This window comes from Ranitomeya imitator, chromosome 5, assembly GCF_032444005.1.
Source record: "Ranitomeya imitator isolate aRanImi1 chromosome 5, aRanImi1.pri, whole genome shotgun sequence".
NCBI classification, from domain to species: Eukaryota; Metazoa; Chordata; class Amphibia; order Anura; family Dendrobatidae; genus Ranitomeya; species Ranitomeya imitator.
In genome coordinates, this window is record NC_091286.1 from 387,885,878 (window position 1) to 387,902,921 (window position 17,044).

The 17,044-nt window shown below is 42.1% G+C and overlaps 1 protein-coding gene across 4 annotated transcripts in view; it reads left to right on the forward strand.

Moving 5' to 3' along the window:
- The window catches only part of CILK1 (ciliogenesis associated kinase 1), a 107,171-nt gene extending 91,569 nt beyond the window's left edge, over positions 1–15,602 (forward strand). The window contains exons 13-14 of one of the 4 annotated variants that reach the window (XM_069726798.1): positions 7,641–7,742; positions 11,200–11,514. In XM_069726798.1, coding sequence (XP_069582899.1) covers positions 7,641–7,742; positions 11,200–11,357 — 260 coding nt within the window. In that variant the 3' untranslated portion in view covers positions 11,358–11,514. Of the gene's footprint in view, positions 1–7,640; positions 7,743–11,199 lie in introns of those variants that run through there. The other 3 variants (XM_069726799.1, XM_069726797.1, XR_011312427.1) reach the window with 3 other exon arrangements.
- The last annotated feature ends 1,442 nt before the right edge of the window (positions 15,603–17,044 follow it).

Genomic DNA, 17,044 nt, shown 5'->3' on the forward strand with positions numbered 1-17,044 from the left:
GGGGACACAGCTCCCTCCCAATGTTTTGGTTATATGTTCTATGACTGTTCTCACGTTTGACTGTTATCACGTTTACAGTTCTCAAGTTTGTGGTTTTGGTTTTCAACCTTGTTATTTATCTCCTACTGCTTTCTCACTAACTGAAGAGTATTATGCCAGTCAGTGGGGTGTACACTGCAGAGGAGGAGCTAACTTTTTTATTTGCATAGTGTCAGCCTCCTAGTGGCAGCAGCATACACCCATGGTTCCTGTGTCCCCCAATGGAGGCTCCAAGAAACAGATTTTACGGTAAGCAACCAAAAATCCTGTTTTTGGCGAAATTATAAGATGCTTTATTTTTTAAATAACTGCACCAAAAACTAAAAGAGCCACCTTGTTAGAATGCAGCATTACTGCTGCACAAGGTGGCTCTTTTAGTTTATAACTATAAATAAATGATAGTGGCCCTTTAACAGCAGCTCAGATTAGAGACCAGGTCAATGCCACACAGAGTTCTAGCAGCAGACACATCTCTACAACAATAACCATAATAATAATAATAATTTTTATTTATATAGCGCCAACATATTCCGCAGCGCTTTACAAATTATAGAGGGGACTTGTACAGACATTAGACATTACAGCATAACAGAAATACAGTTGAAAACAGATACCAGGAGGAATGAGGGCCCTGCTCGCAAGCTTACAAACTATGAGGAAAAGGGGAGACACGAGAGGTGGATGGTAACAATTGCTTTAGTTATTCGGACCCGCCATAGTGTAAGGCTCGGGTGTTCATGTAAAGCTGCAATTGTTAAGAGGAGACTTTGTGCAGGAGGCCTTCATGATAAAATGGCCGCTAGGAAACCACTGCTAAGGACAGGCAACAAGCAGAAGAGACTTGTTTTGGCTAAAAAAAAAACAAGGAATGGACATTAGACCAGTGGAAATCTGAGCTTTGGTCTGATGAGTCCAAATTTGAGATCTTTGGTTCCAACCACCGTGTCTTTGTGCAACGCAGAAAAGGTGAACGGATGGACTCTACATGCCTGGTTCCCACCGTGAAGCATGGAGGAGGAGGTGTGATGATGTTGGGGTGCTTTGCTGGTGACACTGTTGGGGATTTATTCTTCTTTAAATGAGGTGTGTCCAAAATAAATATATATATATATATATAATCGCGACGTCATCGAAGGTCCTTAGCTCAATGCATCCTTAGGAACGGAGGCCGCCGCTTGCACCGCTTTGAACCGTGGGCCTTCGGAGGGTAATTATATACCATATTTTTTATTTTTATATTTTTATTTATTTTTTTACATGAATATGGATCTCAGGGCCTGAAGGAGTCTCCTCTCCTCCAGATCCTGGGAACCATACAGGGCCGCTCCCTGCACACACCGTACCCAGCGTATCAGACGACCCTGACTTTTGAGAAGATTTTCAGGGGTTAAAAAGTAATCTTATACGCCGGAAAATATGGTATATATAATATATACATACACTAGATGGTGGCCCGATTCTAACGCATCAGGTATTCTAGAATATGTATGTAGTTTATTTATGAAGATTTCACAATAATGCAATGAATACACAGGATTCGGCCAGCCGGGCGCGACCAATTAGCGAAGCGTGGTTCAAATCCCGCGCCATTTCACGGCCGAACTGCGTCGGTCGCTAATTGTTCGCGGCCGGCCGGGCACGACCAATTAGTGAAGCCAGGGCCAGCTCCAGGTTTTTGAGGGCCCCGGGCGAAAGAGTCTCACAGCCCACATAGCATATAGCACAGCCCACGTAGTATGTAATACAGCCCACGTATATAACACAGCCACGTAGTATATTGCACAGCCCACGTAGTATATAGCACAGCGACATAATATATAACAGCCCACGCAGTATATAGCAATGTGGGCACCATATCCCTGTTAAAAAAAAAAAAAAAAAGAATTAAAATAAAAGTTATATACTCACCTTCCGGCGACCCCCGGATCCAGCCCAGGCCTTTAGCGATGCTCCATTCGCAGTAATGCCTTGCGGCAATAAGCCGTGATGTAGCAATCTCACGAGACCCCTACGTCATCTGGGGTCATAGCCGCAATGCATTCTTGGGACCGGAGCGTCGTGAGGAGTGGGAAAGGCTGCCGTGGACGCCGGAAGGTAAGAATATAATGATTTTTTTTATTATTATTTTTAACTTATGTTTTTACTATTGATGCTGCATAGGCAGCATCGATAGTAAAAAGTTGCTCTCACTTACAGTTGTGGCCAAAAGTATTGACACCCCTACAATTCTTTCAGACTCAGTTTCTTCCTGAAAATGATTGCAAAGGCAAATTCTATGTGATCTTCATTTAATTTGTCTTAAATGAATAAACACAAAAAGAATTGTCCTAAAGCCAAATTGGATATAATTCTACACCAAACATAAAAAAGGGGGTGGACAAAAGTATTGGCACTGTTCGAAAAATCATGTGATGCTTCTCTAATTTGTGTAATTAACAGTACCTGTAATTTACCTGTGGCACCTAACAGGTGTTGGCAATAACTAAATCACACTTGCAGCCAGTTGACATGGATCAACCTCTGTCCTGTGTCCTTGTGTATACCACATTGAGCATGGAGAAAAGAAAGAAGACCAAAGAACTGTCTGAGGACTTGAGAAACCAAATTGTGAGGAAGCATGAGCAATCTCAAGGCTACAAGTCCATCTCCCAACGTCCTGAATGTTCCTGTGTCTACCGTGCGCAGTGTCATCAAGAAGTTTAAAGCCCATGGCACTGTGGCTAACCTCCCTAGATGTGGACGGGAAAGAAAAATTGACAAGAGATTTCAATGCAAGATTGTGCGGATGTTGGATAAAGAACTTCGACTAATATCCAAACAAGTTCAAGCTGCCCTGCAGTCTGAGGGTACAACAGTGTCAACCCGTACTATCTGTCGGCGTCTGAATGAAAATGGACTGTAGGGTAGGAGACCCAGGAAGACCCCACTTCTTACCCCGAGACATAAAAATGCTAGGCTGGAGTTTGCCAAAACTTACCTGAAAAAGCCTAAAACGTTTTGGAAGAATGTTCTCTGGTCAGATGAGACAAAGGTAGAGCTTTTTGGGCAAAGGCATCAACATAGAGTTTACAGGAGAAAAAAAGAGGCATTCAAAGAAAATAACATGGTCCCTACAGTCAAACATGGTGGAGGTTCCCTGATGTTTTGGGGTTGCTTTGCTGCCTCTGGCACTGGACTGCTTGACCGTGTGCATGGCATTATGAAGTCTGAAGACTACCAACAAATTTTGCAGTATAATGTAGGGCCCAGTGTGAGAAAGCTGGGCCTCCCTCAGAGGTCATGGGTCTTCCAGCAGGACAATGACCCAAAACACACTTCAAAAAGCACTAGAAAATGGTTTGAGAGAAAGCACTGGAGACTTCTAAGGTGGCCAGCAATGAGTCCAGACCTGAATCCCATAGAACACCTGTGGAGAGATCTAAAAATGGCAGTTTGGAGAAGGCACCCTTCAAATATCAGGGACCTGGAGCAGTTTTCCAAAGAATGGTCTAAAATTCCAGCAGAGCATTGTAAGAAACTCATTGATGGTTACCGGAAGCGGTTGGTTGCAGTTATTTTGGCTAAAGGTTGTGCAACCAAGTATTAGGCTGAGGGTGCCAATACTTTTGTCTGGCCCATTTTTGGAGTATTGTGTGAAATGATCAATATTTTGCTTTTTTCTTCATTCTCTTTTGTGTTTTTTCATTTAAGACAAATTAAATGAAGATAATAATACCAAAGAATTTGTGATTGCAATCATTTTCAGGAAGAAACTGAGTATTATCTGACAGAATTGCAGGGGTGTCAATACTTTTGGCCACAACTGTATAGGGTTAATAGCAGCATTAATGGACTGCATTACACCGCGGTGTAACGCAGTGCATTTAACGGACTGCTAAAACGCTATGTGGGTGCTGACTGGAGGGGAGTATGGAGGGGGCACTGACTGGAGGCGAGTAGGGAGGGGTTAGTTTGCAGCCGGACTGTGCCTGTCGCTGATTGGTCACGCCCCAAAATTTTTTCCAAAAAGACTGCATATATAACAGCCAGTGGTATACTAAGCATCTATTAGGTTATGTCCTTGTCACAGGTTTACCATGACAGAACGGAGCCAGAAGACTGCGGCGTCTGATTTTTTACTCCTGCATGGATTAGAAGCACTTCTTTTCCTTATTAAACAGTGTAAATTTATTTGGGCAATGCAGGAGTTACTCTGCTCTGTTGAGAGCTTCTTGAGCTAAGGCTCTCAGCTGTGCACTGTTAGCCACTCTCAACTCCTATATAATCTGGACCCTGGATGGCATATATTGTAATAGCTAGCTTTTGCTGCGTGGCTGTAAGTTGTTGCTGGTGGTAATTGGAGAAGGTGTTTGGCTTTATCGGTGACTATTGCTAGGTTTTGAGTGTGTGAGAATTCCCTTTCTTGCCCATACTTTGGTTTTACCCCATCCTCCACTTCCCGATGCATACCTTTGGTCCCGGGACACCTGATAAGTCATGACTGTCCTGAAGAAGAAGTTAATGTGCTTCGAAGTTATCCTTGACTTGTACCCATTTAATAAATTTCATTTACGATTACATCGTGTCCTGGAATTCCATCAACCGCACAGTCTACACGTCTCTTTCCTGGAACTGCAACTAAGTATGATCCGCTAAGTGTGATCCGACCGAGACTTTGACCCATAATAAAACCTTGAAATCTCGGTAGAGTTTGCCTAACGAATGGTGGGCCACCGGATTTACTTGGGTACAGCAGGCACTAATGTAGGTGCAGAATGGGAGCCAAATTGTCTTCAAGATGGAGTCCAATTCTCGTGACCAGTGTGAGTGCCAGCAATCGGACACCCAAGTGATTAGGAAATGTATCACTTATTTTGAGGATGGGTGATAATTTGATAAGGCGGCAATAACCCTCTTACTGTACTGTATCCACCCATTTGCTGTTACCAGCAAAAGGGATTCTAAACCCTTATTTTTTATTTATAAACAATAAAAGCTTGAAGTAGAAAACTGCCCTATTTTGAATTTGTCTCATTTTTATATAGAAAAACTTTAGAGAGCATTTTAATTTTTTTCACATTTGAGTGAGCAGAAGAGTACAAAGAAGAACCATTAATGTAAGGTTGGACCATATACAATATGCAAACATAATATGATGCATATGCTAACATGTGAGAACCTATTGCAGCCTCTGTGAGCAATGGTGAGAAGCTGGATTTTGTTTCTGTGAGCAATAGTTAGCGAACATCTTCCTAAGAAATCATCGAATTGAGCATATTATAAAGGTGAATGCTCTCTGAATTACAGTACCAGCAAAGAGCAGGTTCTGGCCTACCGTTAAATTATGCATGAGGTGTTTATAATGCATGGTATTGATATTCACTGCTCAAAAAAAATAAAGGGAACACTAAAATCCCACATTCTAGATATCACTAAATGAAATATTCCGGTTGTAAATCTATATTCATTACATAGTCGAATGTGTTGAGAACAAATAAAACCTAAACCCACAATGCTCTCCACAGTGCGGCACCCCGTTACATCTCCTCCCTCATTTCGGTCTATTGGCCTAACTGACCGCTGCGCTCTGCAAACTACTTTAGACTAACCTCTGTACTAATCCGTACCTCCCACTCCCGACTCCAAGACTTCTCCCATGCTGTGCCAATCATCTGGAATGCTCTACCCCAAGATATTAGGACCATCCACAATTTGCATAGTTCTAGGCGCTCCCTCAAAACACATTTGTTCACAGCGGCCTATCACGTTCACTAATCAGTCAGTTTGTGTGTGTGTGGCCCATTCACTACTTCAATCTATCTCCCACCCCCTGAATGTTGCTGGACCATCATTGTAAATACATCATTGTAAATACACACCTGTGCTTTGTATCTTCCCCACCTCATTGTAGATTGTAAGTGCTCACGAGCAGGGTCGTCTTATTTTGCTTTATTGTATTGTTAACGTTATGTAAAGCGCTGCGAAATATGTTGGCGCTATATAAATAAAGAATTTTTAATAATAATTCATCAACTTAAATCATAACTAATATCCTACGGAGGTCTGGAGTTGGAATGATGCTCAAAATCAAAGTGGAAAATGAAGTTACAGGCTGATCCAACTTCAGTGGAAATGCCTCAAGACAAGGAAGTGATGCTTCATAGTGTGTGTGGCCTCCACATGCCTGTATGACCTTCCTACAACACCTGGGCATGCTCCTGATGAGGCAGCGGATGGTCTCCTGAGGGATCTCCTCCCAGACCTGGACTAAAGCATCTGCCAACTCCTGGTCAGTCTGTGGTGCAACGTGATGTTGGTGGATGGTGCAAGACATGATGTCCCAGATGTGTTCAATCGGATTCAGGTCTGGGGAACGGGCGGGCCAGTCCATAGCTTCAATGCCTTCATCTTGCAGGAACTGCTGACACACTCCAGCCATATGAGGTCTGGCATTGTCCTGCATTAGGAGGAACCCAAGGCCAACCGCACCCGCATATGGTCTCACAAGGAGTCTAAGGATCTCATCTCTGTACCTAATGGCAGTCAGGCTACCTCCGGCGAGCACATGGAGGGCTGTGCGGCCCTCCAAAGAAATGCCCCCCCACACCATTACTGACCCACTGCCAAACCGGTCATGCTGAAGGATGTTGCAGGCAGCTGATCGCTCTCCACGGCGTCTCCAGACTCTATCACGTCTGTCACATATGCTCAGTGTGAACCTGCTTTCATCTGTGAAGAGCACAGGGCGCCAGTGGCGAATTTGCCAATCCTGGTGTTCTGTGGCAAATGCCAAGCATCCTGCACGGTGTTGGGCTGTGAGCATAACCACCATCTGTGGACGTCGGGCACTCAGACCATCCTCATGGAGTCTGTTTCTAACCATTTGTGCAGACACATGCACATTTGTGGCCTGCTGGAGGTCATTTTGCAGGGCTCTGGCAGCGCTCCTCATTGCACAAAGGCTGAGGTAGCGGTCCTGCTGCTGGGCTGTTGCCCTCCTACGGCCCCCTCCACGTCTCCTTGTGTACTGGCCTGTCTCCTGGTAGTGACTCCAGCCTCTGGACACTACGTTGACAGACACAGCAAACCTTCTTGCCACAGCTCGTATGGATGTGCCATCCTGGATGAGCTGCACTACTTGAGCCACTTGTGTGGGTTGTAGAGTCCATCTCATGCTAGCATGAGTGTGAAAGCACAACCAACATTCAAAAGTGACCAAAACTGCCAGAAAGCATTGGTACTGAGATGTGGTCTGTGGTCCTCACCTGCAGAACCACTCCTTTGAGTGTGTCGTGCAAATGGAATAGACAACAGATGGAAATTATTGGCATTTATCAAAACAGCATGTGAAATTGATGTCAAACAGTGTTGCTTCCTAAGTGGACAGTTTGGTTTCACAGAAGTTTGATTTACTTGGGAGTTGTATTCTGTTGTTTAAGTGTTCCCTTTAATTTTTGAGCAGTGTACTTTTTGGCAAATGTAGACTTGTCTGTCTTTGAGAATTAATATATCAAATTTATTGCCAACATTGTCCTTTGAGATCATCTCCACAATTCTTTGTAAGTTTACTTGTAATTTGCTATGAATTTCATCCTATCCTATGCTATCTGCTTTTTTTTTAGGATCTAAAGGCTTTACAGGTTACATTCCAAATTTCTGGAAACAGGAATTGAGTTCTGTTGGGCCAAAGACTCGATTAGCTCCCCTTACAGACCCATCTCCAAGTAAGTGTTTTTTATTTTTCTACAAAATGTATACACATTCTCTTTTAGGTCTTGATATTATGGGCCCGATTTTATCATTTTGTGATTTATTGTCTTCACTTTTGTTTTTTTCTTTTTTTTTTTTCTTGTGGTATTCTCTGATTTTTTATTTTATTTTTTTATTTCCCCAAAATTCTTCAAAATAGTGTATGCAGTTCATGAATTCATTGCAAAAACAAAAATGCTCTTTATTTTTATGACTTTTCTGCGCCAAAAGTTGAAAATGCTTTAAAAAGTCATAAAAATGCCTCATTGAAAGCTTCTCCAGAAACTGTATTCCGGGAGGGTGGAGGAGGAGTGACTGGAGTGACAGGCTTCAAAAAAAAATGCTGCATTTGGTAAAAGTCACTTTTGATTAATCTGTCTCAAACATCTAGAAAAGCAAAGTTGTTGTGGAAAAATAAAAAGAATTAAAAAAGAAAGACCACTTAATAAATGGGCCAAAGGTAGCATATAGCACCTTTTTAATGTTTCTGAAAGGTTGTAGGATCTCTTTACCAGCATTCAGAAGAAATCTGCGACAGCCACCTATACGTATCCAGACTCCCCAATCTGAGTGTGATCAGCTGATAAGGAATGTGTATCGAGGGCAGCACTAGTCTTTGGGGAAAAAACAAGATTTGATATGTTGGGTTTGCCCCAGGATTTACACCAGACCTTACAGGCAGAAGCTTCTCTCCCTATTAAAATAATCATGAACTCTCTGCTGAATACTTGGCACCAACATTATAGAAAAGTTCAATCTCAGTTTAAAGTTCTTTCAACATAGTAATTGGCATCTGATGGCAAGAATTCGATATCTACAAAATATTAACCCGTTGGGATTCATGCAAGCCTTGACTTTTGAAATTTATTTGTTGGATCCTCACATTCCCCATAGTTTTGGTAGTGTGTCAAATTGTCTGGCCGTCCCCTCACTATCATGCCACAGATTACCTGTTCCTATTGGTACAGTATCACACTCCCTATTAACATTTGTCCAAAAGATTTTGAACTTTGCTGCTACAACAAGGTAGACTCTTTTAGGCCTCCTTCACACATCCTTATAAAACTGTTACTGGAGAAAAAAAACTTACTGATTCCACCTGTTTTCCATCCATGTGCTGTACGTGTTTGCCATGGACCCATAGATTTGTATTGAGGGGGAAAAAAGGACATGTCTCCATGTGAAGATCACCATAGGTTATAATGGGTATGTGTGCAGTCTCTGTGGAAAAAATGGATGTCCCACATACCAGAAACACATACATGTGAAAGTAGGCCTTAGAAGGGTCCTGATAATGTGGATTTCATCCTTTGCAAATATCTAGAGCAGTTTTTGTGGCCTTGCCAATGTAGATCACCTTCAGAAATGCCTTGTGGGAATGTACCCTGAAAGAGTAACAGTTTTTTGTTGTGTGTTTTTTTTTTTTTTTTTTATTTCAAATCACAGTAGTCCTGCAGAAGTGCTTTGTGTCAAGTGTGGTTTCAGGTCTTAAGATCCCAACCAGTCACCCAAAACACTGTGCAACAAAAGCTCTTAGGTTGAGTAGGACCTCCGTTGACTTTCTCCTGAGTCTGTACTGATCTGTGTGCGTGGTTCATGCAGCCTGATACAAAACTGATAAAAGTGGCAACTCAATGTGTCCAGTGCTACTGCTGCCTTTTTACCCGTCAAACTCATTAATGACCCCACTACAACCTCTGCACAGGTTCAGGTATCTTCCTCCTCTACTTCTTACCCTCCCACATATCTTGATGTGGAGGAAAAGAAGGGGCAGTTTGACTGCATCATATTGTCTACATGCAGTGGAGGCATCCTTCCACGAGCCCTGTACTTAGCTCAATAATAATAATAATTTTATATAGCGCCAACATATTCCGCAGCGCTTTACAAATTATAGATTGGACTTGTACAGACAATAGACATTACAGCATAACAGAAATCACAGTTCAAAATAGATACCAGGAGGAATGAGGGCCCTGCTCGCAAGCTTACAAACTATGAGGAAAAGGGGAGACACGAGAGGTGGATGGTAACAATTGCTTTAGTTATTCGGACCAGCCATAGTGTAAGGCTCAGGTGTTCATGTAAAGCTGCATGAACCAGTTAACTGCCTAAGTATGTAGCAGTACAGACAGAGGGCTATTAACTACATAATTTTAACCCTTGTGGGTGTGGCCGGACACCCCTTCCTCTCTCTTCCCGTTGGTCAGCTGGGCGTCCCAATTAATGCATCACCTGTGGGAGTAGTGTGAGGGGGGAATTGGCACTGCACGTAGTTTCTTATTGGCTTCATCTATAAGGGGCTCCGCAGTCAGAGGCACATTTCCTATGCGATACCGTGCCTACCAGACTGCGGAGACCCGTGTGTCATAAATAGTGCCGTCCCCCCTACCACCAATCCCGAAAAGATAACACGAACAGGCTTAGATGGGTTGAACTAGTCGGTCACAGTTTATTAATTTGATAAGCAGGGAGGGGCAAATTACATTTCGCAACGGGCTCCCAGCCGTGGGCCCAGTCTGCAACCGACAGGCGGCCAGCCAATGAGCAGCTACGAAGCTTCGCCCCTCCCTCCACTTCCGCCACGGAGGATCATGTGTACTACCTACACGTGACTCCGACCCCCACCCATCAGCATTAGGGCCTGCTCGATACCATCTTGTAGACCTGACAAAAATATATCGAGCCCAATGTCCGTGGGATGAATGCCGTCGGGCCTCAGCAGTCCTGATTTGTCGCCTTCCAGTTGGTAGTGGCGAACTACAATGCCGAATTTTGATTTTACAAATCTTGCCACTCTCGGGTTGACCTTTTTTCTTGATCGTTCTAAGCCTCTTGTGTCCTTAGCCCTGTGCTATACCGCTCGCTGCACCATCTCCGACCACACCAGTATCATATCGGGCAATAGGTGGAAGAAACGCTCGATATCAGCTGTCATCGTTGAACTGAGGTCAATACTTCTCCGTTTTCCCAGATCATTGCCACCAGCGTGCAAGACTAGTATCACCGGCCCTCTGGCCTTTTTAGCGATATCGATGACTTCTGGGAAGATTTTTGGCCACTGTAGCCCTCTTATCCCTCTCCAGTTGAATCCAGTTGTATCTGTTGAAGAACATAGTCAGTGGCAGTGGGCCTCTTCCTGTTCCTTTCATAACTACCAGTACAGCTGTGATGGTGGCCCTGACTACATCTGTAGGTTACTTTTCTGCCTGGAAAACAAAGAATACTAGAGTAGAATAGGAAGCTGTATTCTGTTACTGAGCTGGGAGAGAATTCATCACACTCCGAGCAAGTGGTATCTAGATCTGTACAAATATGTAAACCCGCTCATGTATTTATGTGTAGTAATATATTTTTTTTATTTTCTGAAAACAAATAATTATATAGCAATAAGTTTTCAACGCTGCTGTTTTTTTTTATATTTTCATCTAGAGTTTGGGTCCTTAAAATCAGTTGGATCATATCTGGGACCGTCTACCATCAACTCGCCATCTAAAAGTTCTCCTACACTGTCTCCCAGGCCACCACCACCTCTTCAGCCAATTCATGGGAGAACAGACTGGATGTCCAAATATGGCGGACGCAGATAGCCAAGCATAGCACTTTATTGTCATCTATTATGCCAATGATGGAAGCTGTTTTTATAGGGGGGGGAGTTATGCCTCATATCTTTCATGTTCCATTTGTAATATTTAAGAAAATACTACAGTATTCTAGAAAGAGATAAAAGGAACTGCTGTGAGCAGGACCATGTTGTGGATAATTCTGGCTCGCCCATATGTCAGACTGTATAGTGTGTGCAGTGCCATCTTATAACCTTCTCCTGTCAAGGACAAATATCCAGTGGCTGAGATGTATCAAAACTGGTGCAAATGAGAAGTTGAAAAGTTGCCCATAGCAGCAAATCAGATTGATATTGGTTTTTCACTTTTAAAGTGAACTGTTAGAAATTGGATTGGTTGCTGAAGGTAAGTGCTTCACACTTATGTCACACACAGGTTTGGATGAGTCTTCCCGTAGCGTAAATGTAATGTTAGTAGCTAACATTAAGGGCTGCTGCTATCATTTTACTCATATGTATATAATGGTTTCTATAGGTAAAAAATCATCTATGTGGGCAAAATGTCTAAACAGAGATGGAATAAACTAAACATCTAGTGACCCCTTTAAAGGGTAGTTCTGACTTGAATACATATGTCCTTGCCTCTATTTCAATAGTACAGCTACTGTCAATGGAGTGTCACAGTTCATACAAGAGAATTGAGCGAGCCTCGTATGTGTGGCCTCCTCTCAATTCCTGGTGTCATACATCAGGGCCCCATTCTTAAGATAGATACGGATCTAACCCCTCGGACCGACAGCTACCAGACAGTTATGGCACTAAAGCAGGTCCTGCCGTGTCCCCTCCATTTTAGTGATTTAAAGTAGCGCTCCAGGAAAATAGTTTTGCACGTATAATGGGAAGTCACTCCAACAATAGTCTACCTTTGTCACACACTAATATCATTATGGGCACCTGACCCCCTCCCTATACAGTTTTCTATTCTTCCTAAATCAATGGGTTTGAGCAATAGTCATCTATTGTGAATAATAACTGGGTGAAGGGCTGGCGTAGCGGGCGAGGACGTCCACCCTGCCTGTAGAGCTGTTTATTTCATGTCGCAGTAAAACACTACCCAGCTACTTAGTTGTATTTTAATTTTTGATGTTCATTCAGTCATAATTATTGTGAACATTGCTGGGCAATGTAGTGCACTTCTTTCTAACTAGAACACCGCTTACCTTTACTGTATGCAACAGTTGTTTTAAGTTACTGAGACCCACCGTCCACAAACACTTATCACTAACTTCAAAACATGAGTTTTACATTTTCACTTTAAAGGGAATCTGTCAGAAGGATCAGTCCCCCTAAGACATCTATATGGGCATGCAGGTCATAGGAAGTTTAAATATAATAATTTTATTTATATAGCACCAAAATATTCTGCAGGACTTTACAATTTAACAGGAACATGTAAATACAATAAAAACATTAAAGTAACACACAGTTACAGGAGGAATGAGTGCCCTGCTCGCAAGCTGACAATCTATAAGAACTGATACCTATCGGCAATCTGATATCTTATTTCAGGTACATCCATGTTCTTAATATGTGAATGAGCTGTTAAGATCTATGGGCTGGACATGGATCTCCCCGAGAGTCTACCTCCAGAGCTTATTTTAAATGAAAGTGGATGTTACCAGTGCGTGACATGTAATAACTGCTATCCTGATCTTGCCGCAGAGCTGTGCCTGATTGCAACTTGAAAAAAACAAAGCACCACCAACAGTTTATAGTCCAAAATAGTAAATGTAATTTATTATAATGAAATAACAAACAGGTACAAGGTAAAACATGAGAGAGACATGCAGCAATGCGGCACATGTATGTGCACATAAGAGCGGTGGGCAGCACAAGGGGTTAATCATAGGTGTAAAAGAGCAATTCCACCAAACAAAGCCATGATGAAGCTGGTATGTAGCACAGCCAGTAATGAGCTAGCACCCAAAACTAAATGACACCTCAACAATAGAGAGGAATAAAACATAAGAGGGAGAATTGCCAGTGAACATACCCTTAGTGTAAACTCCAACCACCACGCCGTCCACAGCTCACCCCGATGCGCGTTTCAGAATGAAACCTTCCTCAACTTGCACAGTACAGCAGAGCTGAGCTTTCTCATTACAAACAGAATGCTGTGACCACCCAACTTTTTACCGTACTTTTCTTATTTTCCTATTGTTATATGATAGAGTTGTAAGTATATTTTGTTGCTTTTGTTGGCATGCCTGAACTGCTTTATTTTCTGAAAGATCAGTCCAAATGGCAATTTAATTGCCCTCATTAGCTTTTTTTTTTTTTCATAATGTCTTTGCATCTTACTAACAGTATAATAGGCCAACTAGTCATGGAACAGCCAAATATGCCACACTCGCTGGGGAAAAAGTACATATGCAAATTAGCTCTTATCCAGGTAGAAAAAAAAATGGTGCCACCTATAGTTAGATTCCCTTGAAGTCAACATCCAACACATTAAAGCGCTTTGAAACATTACTAGGGATATCAGCCAAACCGTATACTCTGTATACTGTATACCATATTACAACCCTGTCTGTGAGATGGAAGCGGAAAAAACCTACAGATGTCGGGCATAATCAGACACCGCTCTGCAGTGAGATCAAGAGAGCAAAGAGCGGCTATTACACATCACGCTGGTAACTCCCCCTTCATGTAAAATAATCTCTGGAGGCAGAGTTATCTTCCAGGCACCATCCTGCCCATAGCCTGGAAGAGGTCATTTATATAAAGTGATGACCGATGATTTCTCAACAATAAGAAATCTGATATTAGACGTAGATGTATCACTTTTTTTCAGCAGTCTATAACCTGTATGCCCATATTAATAGTTTAGATATGTCAAATGTGGTGACAGATTCTCTTTAAAGGGTTATTCCCAGAATCTCATTATTTTGCCAAAACCTGGTAAATGCATATTTATTTTTAAGACAAAGCCAAACAAAGTTTCTTTCTTGTACTCTTGTGGGGGGAGTGGGGGTTCGGCAAAGCCAAAAAGCATTAGTGCGCATGCGCATTTTGCTGTGTTCCAGGACATAGTGCGGCTGCGCATGCACACTAATGCTTTTCGGCTTTGCCCGCAGTTGGGCAAAGCATACTGCGCGTGCGCAAGGCAAGATTGCCTTGCGCACGCGTGAACTACGGAGGAAACAGACTCATATTCAAGATAATATTGCGGCCAGCGGGAAAGGAAGGGGTGAATGAAAGGAGAGGAAACACCGCCCATCAGACCGGACAGAAAGCCCGCCAAATTCAGGTGACAGAGTCCCTTTAAATGACTTTCTTGCACCACAGGAGTTCTGTACTGATCATTGTTGCACTAGACTACATTGAATGAAAGCAGCATATAATGGATTTGTTCTGGGTGTTAATGTTTAGGAGTGTGTTTATTGTATATGGTTTTTTATTCTTTGTAAATTAATAATGGAAGCTTAGGACAAAGCTGGTAAGTTTACATTAAATTACAAATTAGTGGCCAGCTGCAAGATATATACCCCTACATTATTATATATACATATCTGTAAGTATATGTATTACACATTTCAGATGTGCCATCTTCTATTGTAAAGCTTTTGTAGCATTCTTAAAACTTTTTTTTACAAGCTACTGTAATGACTTAGTTGCCAAATAAAACATTCCGGGCAAAACTCTAAATTTGAATTTTGCCCTTGCTCTTGTTTGACATGCCTCCTCTTGGTACCTCTCCTACACATCCACATCGGTTCAGGAGACGTTAGTTTCCAGCTGCATTTCCACCTTGCATACAGCCTGTAAAAGCGTTTGATGCAACTCAAACTCCATATTATTTGTTATGCTGTGAGCAACTAAGCGTATATACTCACAACTATGAAGAAGAAATGTAACTCAAAAAAGCCTTCACCATCCCCCCCAAAAAGTAATAGTAATACAAAATATACTGAAGAAACACTGGCCCCCATCCTCCAGATTTCTGCCATAAAACTAATACTTTGCCCAAAGCTACTGTGCCAACATGTTGTATATGCTGTATAATTTCAGCATTGTAGCGTCATTTTGTAATGTCACTTTGTATTGTAGGAGAACAAAGGACCACTTTCCACCTGTATAACCTTTTTATAGGACCAACAATTCATGCAGAAGAGCACTATTTTTTCCACTTTTAAAGTTTGCTTTAATGTCTTGGATCCAATTTATATTGTATGTACCGTTTTCTACTTGTATAATAAAGATCTTTTTCTTAGGTTGTGGTAATGATCTGTTTGTCAACAGACTAAAAATGATGGGGGGGTGTAAATAAATATTAAAGTGATTGACTGTATATTTACTGATCAGCATGGGTTCAGGGGTCAGCTCAAAGTTGCATCAGTATTTATAAAGCACTGTGCCATTGTTTTGTTTGAACTGCTGGGACCCCCAATAATCCTGAGAACCGAGACTTAAAGAACCACGTATGAATGGCGCAGAAGTCGATCTTCAGAGCTGCGGTTCTAGGAATCTGTAGAGTTACAGTAGAGGACCCGCAGTGATCGGAAAGTTATCCACTCTCCAATGCATAAGAGATAACTTCCAAACTTGAGAATACTCTTTTAATTAGTAATCTGCTTTCTCTGAAAGGCCCACATTGTCCGATTTTCATTTAAGACCCCATACCAGGCAAACAGGAACCTGAGTCTATTTTTTAATTGTAACTTTTAACCTGTGTAGCACTTGTACAAGTAACATAGTTAGCAAGGCCGAAAAAAGACATTTGTCCATCCAGTTCAGCCTAAATTCCTTCAGAATTAATCCCCATATCTACGTCCTTCTAAAGAACCTAATAACTGTAAGATACAATATTGTTACGCTCCAGGAAGACAATCAGGCCTCTCTTGAACTCCTCGAAAGAGTTTGCCATCACCACCTCCTCAGGCAAGCAATTCCAGATTCTCACTGCCCTAAGAGTAAAGAATCCTCTTCTATGTTGGTGGAAAAACCTTCTCTCCTCCAGATGCAGAGAATGCCCCCTTGTGACCATCAACTTCCTTGGTATAAACAGATCCTCAGAGAGATATTTGTATTGTCCCCTGATATACTTATACATGGTTATTAGATCGCCCCTCAGTCGTCTTTTTCTAGACTAAATAATCCTAATTTTGCTAATCTCTCTGGGTATTGTAGTTCCCCCATCCCCTTTATTTTGTTGCTCTCCTTTGTACTCGCTCTAGTTCCATTATATCCTTCCTGAGCACCAGTGCCCAAAATTGTACACAGTACTCCATGTGCGGTCTAACCAGGGATTTGTACAGTATAATGCTCTCATCCTGTTTGCCTTGGCAGCTGCTGCAGGTAAGTTTATCATTAACTAGGATCCCCAAGTACTTCTCCATTTCAGAATTATCAAGTGGTTTCCCATTCAGTGTGTAATGGTGATACTAAATCCTTCTTCCCATGTGTATAACCTTACATTTATCATTGTTAAACCGCATCTGCCACCTCTCGGCTCAAGATTCCAACTTATCCAGATCCATCTGTAGCAGAATACTATCTTCTCTTGTATTGACTGCTTTACATAGATTTTTATCATCTGCAAATATAGATATTTTACTGTGTAGACCTTATACCAGTTCGTTAATAAATATGTTGAAGAGAATAAGTCCCAACACTGACCCCTGCGGTACCCCACTGGTCACAGCAACCGAATTT